General features: G+C 39.1%; 1 protein-coding gene across 1 annotated transcript; it reads right to left on the bottom strand.

The window, feature by feature from the left end:
• Nucleotides 1-7,297: 7,297 nt before the first annotated feature.
• On the bottom strand, nucleotides 7,298-8,578 carry LOC140238984 (ankyrin repeat domain-containing protein 49-like). The gene has a single exon (XM_072318880.1). It carries the CDS (start codon nucleotides 8,468-8,470, stop codon nucleotides 7,436-7,438), a length of 1,035 nt encoding a protein of 344 aa, XP_072174981.1. The 5' UTR covers nucleotides 8,471-8,578; the 3' UTR covers nucleotides 7,298-7,435.
• Nucleotides 8,579-10,053: the final 1,475 nt, after the last annotated feature.

Genomic DNA, 10,053 nt, shown 5'->3' with positions numbered 1-10,053 from the left:
TTATTTGTGCGTGTGTATGTGTGGTGCTGTGATTTATTCTACACATTAGAGTAGAGGTTTTTGTAAATCAACTGGCTCTTTCACACTATTTTAGGCATCTTTTCATCTGCTTTACGCAGCATTAATTCAACTGCACAAAGACAAAATTTTAAATGAAGCAGTGTATTTTGCTTTATGCAGAGTTTTTTTTTTTATTGTTGTTCTGCTTGATCTTTCATTCTATCTATCAATTATTGTCTTGTATAATCATGATTATATGCCAGTATAATACCCTTTTGGGCTATACTATGTATTTGTTTTGTTTTGGTTTTGTTTTGTTTTGTTTTGTTTTGTTTTGTTTTAGTCGAATCAATTATGCTCCTGGTGTCAAGAAGACGTGAAACGGTCATGACGGTAGCTTGCGGGCACATCCATAAGCGTTTTGTTTTGTTTTGTTTTGTTTTGTTTTGTTTTTTAGTCACAAGAATAAGTTAGTTATCAACATTACGTCTTTCTTCCATCATGACTAGACAGAAGTTTCCCTTGATTAAACAATCGATAGTCACTGTGTATTTCTAGCAATAATGATATGAAATGTCTTCCACCATTACAATTTTAAATCATTTATGAGTGAAGATTTTTTTTTTTTTTTGAAACTACACGCTGAAACAAAGAAAAGGGGAAATAAACAAGGGGTTGTACTGTCAGTAATTCATGCATGTTTTTTGGGTTTTTTTTCATCAATGTCATCAATGGCAATTATACTTTGGATTTCATCGATGAATTGGTGTGAAGCTAGATTTCCCCCTTCTGGCGTAAGCCTAATTCAGTGTTCCGTGTAGTTTATAGCTGCTATAGAAGATATATGTTATAGTAACCACATAGAATAATTATTCAAAGGTCGTTCCGCAGGTTGTTATTTGTGCCTCTGCAACAGGACTCTTGCTGATTCAGAGTGTTACATAAGTAGCAAATGTCGTGGCTTGTCTTCCACTTTTACATTCTTCTCTGCTTCTTCTCGCATATCACCAAACTTAGCTCGTTGGTAGCTAGGGAATTGTCTTATGATCGAATTACAATCTGGAACTCGCAGTGTATACTACGTCGAAACTCATTCCTTCTCTTGCTTTAGGAACTGTCTCAAAACAACATTTATTTTGAAGGACATTTGACTCGGTAGTTACATTGTATCGTTTCAGTTCAAGAAGCTCTTTTGATTTAAGTCCTTACTCGTACTATGTTCTGTTCTTTTGTTTGTTTGCGTGTCTACTTTTTGATAATACAATGTAACTCATTATACAACTGTGTACCATGTACTTATCGTGCAGTAATCGGGGGTACATCTAACCTCACCTGGTAGAGAGGGCGCTCTGTAATGATTTATTCTAAAACAGTCAGGACATGGCATGACGGTATGTCCTAACAGTATACAAAATGATGCACAGGGCAGAGTGGATCGGTGAGAATTGGATGCGCGAGTTCAACTTCGGAGCTGTTTAAACACACAAGCGTATAGCGAGTGGGTTTTACACTGTTCCAGAGCTAAACGAGAGCATCCAATTCTAACTGATCCACGAAATAGGAACTTGTGCATCATTTGTGTTATAAAATGGGCCCGTAAATTCATGAAATACAACCATATTCCCCATCATGCGTCCGGTACACCTACAACACTATACAAGACTTGAGCCGTACGTTCGGATTTTATCGGACGCATGGCTCAGTGTGGATCAGTAAAAATCAATGCACGACAATTGACCAATCAGATTGCAGAGATTCTACAGCCCATTTTATAATATGGTATGACAGTTATGGTATGAATCGACGTCTCTGTTCTCATAAACCCGGCCTTCTCACTTTTAAAAAAGTATATTATAGCCGGCCCTGTACTCGCAATCCCGCCTCAATTTGAATTGTGTTTGGCTTAATTATCGGTGCTAAATATGGAATAATATACTTAATGAATGTTTATGAGTGCAATGGACAGAATATTTCATGAGGTGAAAGATGAAATGATCCATTCAACGAGGCGCAGCCGAGTTGAATGGATCAAACTTGTAATCAATCTTTCACCGAATGAAATATTCTGTCCATTACACGAATGAAAAACATTCATTATTTGTTTTATATAACGCCTAAAATAGATCCATGTCATTTGATGTTTTATTAATTTAGAAATAAGAGAGACACTGAGATCGCGAGAGTGCAGTGCTCACTGAGCGCTTTACGCTGTCGCATACACACACTGCAAACACAAGCGCGTTTAACACGCGTAGTGTGTCGTACTCTCAGCGAGCGTGCAATGGAGCAAATCGTATGGATCCAAAATTGCACGGTAAATCTTTGGTAGCGCTTGTGATATTAATTTTAGGAATAGACGAGTCTTATGTGAAAAGAATTTACACATGTATCTTTTCAACTACATGTACCTTCACATGAAAATATACGTGCACCACTTCTCAGTGGCAGACACACGAATTTTATTGCGCTCTTCTCGCGATCCTAATAACTCATAATGTTAGAGAAATACCATGTAAATTAAATAATATAATGTCAGTGTGTATACAAAAAGTGTGTAATAATCTAGAAGAGACTATATTATTACAATGCACGCTATCACTTCAATTTTCAGGGGACACCTGATAGTTGTCTATGAATCAGCGGACTCATTCTGAGGTCACAAAATGTGACAAACTGTAAGAAAAGGCTTGTTGAAGCTGTGATAATCTGAATGTGTCTAGTAATCGATATACAGAGCGAGGACAAAGTAAAAAGATCATATTGACGTGCAGCATAAAGGCACTGGTGTCGGATAGTCAAAACAAAAGGGTGGCACAGAGACAATAGTATACAAATAATGAATGTTTATGAGTGCAATGGACAGAATATTTCATGAGGTGAAAGATGAAATGATCCATTCAACGAGGCGCAGCCGAGTTGAATGGATCAAACATTTCATCTTTCACCCAATGAAATATTCTGTCCATTGCACGAATGAAAAACATTTATTATTTGTTTTATATAACGCCTAAAATAGATCCTTGTCAATTGATGTTTTATTAATTTAGAAACAAGAGAGAATCTAAGATCGCGAGAGTGCTCACAGAACGCTTTACGCTAGCGCGGTGTCGCATACACACACTGCAAACGCAAGCGCGTTTGACATGCGCAGTGTGCCGCGGGCTCTCAGCGAGCGTGCAATGGAGCAAATTTAATCGTATGGATCCAAAATTGCACGGTAAATGGAGCCACAATGGCACGGACGATGACGTCATAGTGAAATGGGCAGAATGATCAATGTCAAACAACCAATCAAATGAGAAGGATCTCTTCAGGCGTTATATAAAGAGCGATATAGGCCTTCAACCATAGGTAACGCACTATATGTTTTATGTCAGAGAAGGGATGAGAAGAGAAGAGAGAGAGGGAGAGAGAGAGGAAGAGAAAAGATGAAGAATAGAAAGACACAGAGAGGGAGTAAGGGGGACTATCGGGACTGGCTACTGTCGAGAACAAATGAAAAAATATAGAAACGAATAGGAAGTATAAACGGATATAATTATTATTTTGGATTTTAACAAATTCCCTATAGAGAATATTCTATCCAGAAAATTATAAATATGACAATTTATTCGCGGATCGCTTTACAATAAAACATAACTCCAGTCATTGGGATCAGCTTTGGATAGACTCAGTTTCTCTTTCAATCACGCAGGGGTCAAGACTTAGTAAATTACCAAGACGAGTAACTCGATAAATATCCAAAGATGCGAACAATCCTGGACAGCTCGCTATGCTTCAAGCCAAATTAATGAACTCTGAATGTGAAAACGCTACGACGCCCCCATTGTCGAACGTACTGTGTGTTAAGAGTGAATGTTTGAGAGGTATACAAAAATCTTTAGGAGGCTGCTTTTCAAACCATGCCTAAATCTCGCCAGATAAGATCTTCCAGAGAATATAGTAGTGGAATGACGTAAATATGTATCAAACCACGTCTAAACTAACACGATCGAAGCAGTAATAAACTGTATTTACTTGTTTACGTCATCACTTTGTGTATGTTCAGGCGTCTTACAGAAGCCCGTAAGAATAATTTTTGCATAAGATAAGTACTCGTTCACTGGTCACACTTCATCTTGGCAAATGACTGAGTTCTGTAATAGATATTATTGTTCAGGTTGGTAAGAGAAGGTAAAATAAGGTTTTAGGCCTACTCTCTTCTCGACACCTCCCTTGACAAGCAAAGAGGATTCTACCTTTAACGCTTAACCACCATAATGTGGATGTACCTCGGTCGCCCCTCATCCATTCACCATGTTCACTGGGCTGATTTAATGCATCATAGCATCGATTCCTACGGTTCCCCTCCATCGCCCCACATGGCGATTAGCAAGTCAAATCAGTTGTCATGGTAACCAAACGACTCGTGTATTGGGGGCACATGGAGAGGGCCAAAGTCTGCTTGAAAAGAGATAGAAATCCAGGGAATATTGGAACATTATGAGCTGTTAAGATGATGATGACTGGTAGACAGACACGGCTGAATGTGAGAGAACATGTTTTTCGGCCTTTATTTTATGCTTACAAATGCATTGGACCTTTAATTTAAATTTGAAAAAGAAAATTATCAACCATCGGCCCTAAATATATAACTGCCTAAAAGAAAAATATAATAAAAAATAAAAACTCAATCCCGCAAGACACTCCCCTGCTTTGAATGCATAACATCTTCATATCGTTAAATCCATTAAAATATAACAACTGATAACAGAAGGTGGCAAAGGAAACTGATTTTCAGTAGGATTTTTCATATCTCTTGTTTAATATCACCGACAAAATTAAATATCACAATGTGACACAAGTTGAAATAATATGTGCAACGAGTTCGACATGATTTTTTTTTATTTGAATTCGAAATGGAGGAGAAAAAGAAAGATAAAGTTTGAGAGAGAATGAGAAGGAAAGAGAAGGGAGGAGGAAGAAGGTAAGGAGGAGAGGAAATAGGTGAATTATCCCATTTATGGATGCTAACGATAAGGATGATGGTGGTGGTGGTAGTGGTGGTGATGATGATGGCACAGGAATCAGATGGCTGCTTGCACGAGTCTTCATTAATGGCTTTTCATTATCAAAAGACATAACACGCTGTATTCAAGGGCAAAATTAAACGGCAAAAGCATTTGCGATGCACATTTTAAGCGATGTGAATTAAGGGGATAACAACCACGAAATAAATGCATTAGTAACTACATAACACAATTTGCAGAGTCACATGTCTCTTTCATTAATCTATTACCAAGAGGAAGTACGACATGACTGTACAGCAAAAGGGCGTCCCTTGTTTTAAAACAAAGAAAAATCTGTAAAATGCAGGACGACGTGGCCCCGATGAGTAATTAGGTGATCACAAGGACGGTCATAATAAACATAGTGCCTTAAACTTCGGATATGTGTTGCCCGATCAAAATTATTTTTTTTTTTTTTTTTGGGGGGGGGGATCTAAATATGGCAAACCAAGAAACCTATTTGCTGTAAAACAGACTTTCTTTTTGAAATCGGAGGAATACGGCTGAATATCTGGGATATGATTACTCAAAGACTTGAACAATAAAGTACAATTACTAAGTAGTCAAACCTGCAGAGCAATAACAACACATGCAGGCTGACTTCACACACACCAACAAATTGTACAATACGTTACATTTCAACAGGTTCACCTTCAACGAGTCGGCAGCTTTTGATAGAATATCATAGATATCATATAATAGTAATAGTAAAGAATTTTACTTTGTGAGCACTGGCCCATGTGTCACTTTCTTACATCTTTGTATGTTATATTGCAATTGTATGGCCAAATTAATAATAATAATAGAAATAATAATAATAATTAGGATGATAATAATGATAACAATAATCAAAATAATGCATTTTCTTAAAACCGTCAAAATCGGAGAAAGTGGTTTACGTCGTAAATACAATTGTTAGATCGCAGTAGAGTTCTTACAATCGCCGAGCAGTACCCCAAGAAAACAATCCACACGGGAATGACCAAAAGATTAAAAACAAATTTACTCCTTCAGTCCATGATACCATGGTAACCACCTTATATGACATCAAAATCACGTCAGCTCTAAGTGACACTACGTATGCTGGGACTGTTTTCAAACACTGTCCGCACATAAATGACGTTCATTAGTTTTTCTAGTTAGAAAGCGTATTACCTTCAGTCTTTGTCTTGTGTCTGGTTCAAGACTACAATCTCACTACACGATCACAATACGCGAACACGTACTATAAAGTCATGGTTTGCCGCATTTTGGCTGTATCTCCGTTTATAAATCAGCTGAGGACATGTTGAGTACGAAAGGAGAAAGAAGATCGAAATTTAGCCGAAAGGAAAAAGAGCCAGGAGCCATAATTATGCTCGTCTGGCCTTCGAGTGGTATTCAACATTAGTCTCTTCTAGTAGCCCTGGAGGATATGACATTTACTGCATAACAGATTTAGATAACGATTACAGTGAAATACAGGCTATAATGGATAGAGAAATGATTGAAAATACATGCACGTGTTTTGGCGTATCCCTGCCAAAGGCTCATTGGGGAGCACATCCCCTTCTTGAATGGCTCAGTATTCCCTGCATCTAATGATTCCTTCCAAATCTGATCAGGATATATATATATATATATATATATATATATATATATATATATATATATATATATATATATACATATATATATATATATATATATATATATATATATATATACATATATATATATATACATATATATATATATATATATATACATATCATATATATATAGGGAGAGAGAAAAAATAAGAGAGGATATCTTATCAAGGGAGCCACCCGAAGAACTGCCATGAAAATTGTTATATTTACCCTAGATAGACATGTGTACAGAATTCCACGAGAGTGTTTCCATTGTCTGGAGGGGATGTTATATACTGACTGTATTTAGTAAGTAGAGTACATGGTAAACTCTTCTTGTTTTCTTTCAGTCTTTACACTCACTGGACAACCCGGCGTATAATTGTTTTCAGGCGGTTTGGATCAGTATGCAACCTTGGAAGAAGAAATGGTATGAACTACATCAGAGGCCTTCTGCCTCATAAGTCATTGGTCAATGGTCGCATAATAATATGTGAGCGAGCTTAGTTGACGTCACCCAACTTAACATTGTCACTTGGTCGATATAAGTTGTACCACATTATTCTACCCTTTTTTTTTTTTTTCACATGTTACCACATGACATCAACAACAAATTCCCACACACGATTTACAGCCCACAGTTTCCTTTTTCGTGACAGGAATACTGGCGTTTTACGCGGCTTGATAAAACATGAAATTGAGAACGAAAGAGAGAATTGGGGTGGGATATTGTGATCGTTTTGAAAGAAAGTACATTTAATGTCACGACACATCATGTCAGCTCGTTGATGGCAACATGTGAGGATCTCGCATTTCGAAGAGATATGTCAGTCTCCCTGTGCGCCTCGCGATATCATACGCCGTTTCGTCGGCGCCGTTCTTCAGCGTGATGTCGATATAGCGACTCATGATCAGCATTTGAATCACCTCCTCCGCCTCGGCGTTTGATGCCGCCAAATGAAGCGCAGTCTGCCCGCCGTTAGTCATGGCATTGACGTCACAACCTGCCTGGAGAAGTAGTGAGGCCACGTGAGGATTATTCCATCGCGCTGCACAGTGCAGGGGCTGCCATCCATCTCCCGTCTTGGCGTATAAGTCCGCACCCTTCTCTAGGAGAAGCTCCACCATGGCCTTGTGGCCGTTGTAGGTGGCCCGGTGAAGGGGCGTGTATCCATCCTCGTCAGTGATACATATTAGGTCAGGTTTAGAGGACAAAATCTCACGTGCCGTTTCCATCTCGTTATTCTCTGCTGCCCATAGCAACCGCTTTCCAGGATCATTCTCAATGTCCTCATTAATCTTACTGTCCTCTTCAGGATCGTCCTCATCCCAGACGCTCTTCCAGCTCCCACGCCTCTGCCTCTTTTCTTTCTCTGTCTCCATAATGTTCAGAAGGAGCTCTGTGTTTTCTCGTGTTTTCTTCGCCTCACTCTCATCGTCATCATCATCGCTGTGGTGGCCTTCAAGGCCAGCCTGGAACGCGCGCTCAATGGCAGCCGAGTATAAATTCCTACTAGGTGCGGCATGGCCACTCAAGTCCACTTCGTCGCAATCTTCCACCTGTTCCACCTGTTCGGGAGTTCCTTCTCCTTCTGACTCCTCAAGACCTCCATCAGCACCTTTGCTCTCACTGTCCGTGGTGCGTCCTTTAGCCATGCAGCCCTCGTTCTTGAGAGGCAAGTCTGTGCCAACTCGAGGGACACTCAGCCGTCGGTCCGTGCGATATTTAGCAAGTTTCTCTTTCAGTTCCTCTTTATCTAGACTCTCCACACTCTCACTTAGTTCCTTCGCCTTCTCGCTGCAAACTTCCATGGCCACCAGAACGACTAATCTCTTCAAGCCCGGCAGCAGACTCTCAGACAGGCTCGATAGCTTCGTTTTTTCTTAAGCGGACAGCATGCACTATTCGATTGCTTCTATCAGAAAAAAAAAAAAAAATATATAAAGGAATGACAGCAGAGCAACAAATTACGCAATGATAAGTCTCTAGGTTGCTCAAGTTGTACCAAGACTGAACGAGCACTCAGATATTCAGTGTGGCACGTTTTAAAGTTTTGCCTCAAAGGACTTCACGATCACACCGACAAAGAGACGTTAGTAGAGATGCGGCATGTCAAACGGGGTTAAGGGTGCTCCGAGATCGTCCAGCATCGTATAGAGGACAGCCCCACTCAATGTTCGTTTAGAAGTTGAGTATGCAGTCGTTGGGTATGCGGCCTTTTATGTGCGAAGAGACCTGGGAATGTTTGGACGTCGACCTGAGAGGGACATAATATAAAGAACGAGAAAAGCTAGGCCATCAACATTGTAATAAATAAAAGGAAACACAAATCTAATACACAGAACATTGAATGCAAAATAATGTTTTTGTCCTTTTTCAACACCACTGTTACTTTGTTTTACCCGTGTTAAGAAGACTTGAAGTATTATGTAAAAGAGTTGTAGCTCACAATCTAACGCTTTGTTAAATCATTATTACACGTCACAACGTACATGACGTACAATCAATACCAAACGGAAATTTTCAAACAACATACCAAATAACAAGCATTAATTACAGCACCTATGGCAGCGGTCATGTAACAACCAACCACAACTAATGTGATTATTGGAGTCATCACCATACAAGTGTTGTTGTCTTGCAAATTTCTTTATGACATGGGCACCTGATTGACCCAAAGATCACAGTATTTACATTGATTACTTTCACGCCTACTTTTAACACATATCTCATACCCTGAATGACCCTCTACGTCTCTTCACATGTCGTGCAACTCAAAGAGGTTATAGTAACGTGTATGCAGTGAGTATGATATATGACCTCTCTAGTCAAACTTCACTAGTGGGTTTTCTTTTTAGTACAGCCGAGCTTCTCCGTTTTTTTTTTTTTCATCAACACCTCGCTTGCTTGAGATTTATATCTTGCGCCTACAGTCGATGTGACCTAATGGGGATTTTTCACTGGAAATGGCTGAAGTCGTTGCTCAGTGTGCAAGAGCTTTGTTGAGCATGACTGCCAACATTAAACGATGTACATACATACATGCAGGGAGGTGAGGTTTTGTCTCACCTCCCTGATACATGCATGCACACATACACACACACACACGCACACACACACACACCCATACACACACTTGCATACATGATACGTATATATACATTTATGGAAATATGTTACATTCTGAAATGTCTGAATATGTATGTTTTGCATGTATCCATGTATAACATTTTAACATGTGAGTATATTTCAAACACCCGTTCATTTACTGACAAGCAACACGCGTTCGAACAGCTGTTATCAACATGTTCTATGGGATACCATATAGCCAAGTTCAATCACAACCAAGAACTTACATGCATATGGGAAACTTTAGCCACATTTGTTTCATTTG

This window comes from Diadema setosum, chromosome 15 (genome assembly GCF_964275005.1).
Source record: "Diadema setosum chromosome 15, eeDiaSeto1, whole genome shotgun sequence".
Classification (NCBI taxonomy): Eukaryota; Metazoa; Echinodermata; class Echinoidea; order Diadematoida; family Diadematidae; genus Diadema; species Diadema setosum.
Note: the sequence above shows the minus strand (reverse complement) of the source record. Positions and strands in the feature narration are given on the sequence as shown.

What these genes read in the sequence shown, in the direction of transcription:
- LOC140238984 (XM_072318880.1), bottom strand. Translation starts at nt 8,470, where the DNA reads ATGGAAGTTTGCAGCGAGAAGGCGAAGGAACTAAGTGAGAGTGTGGAG.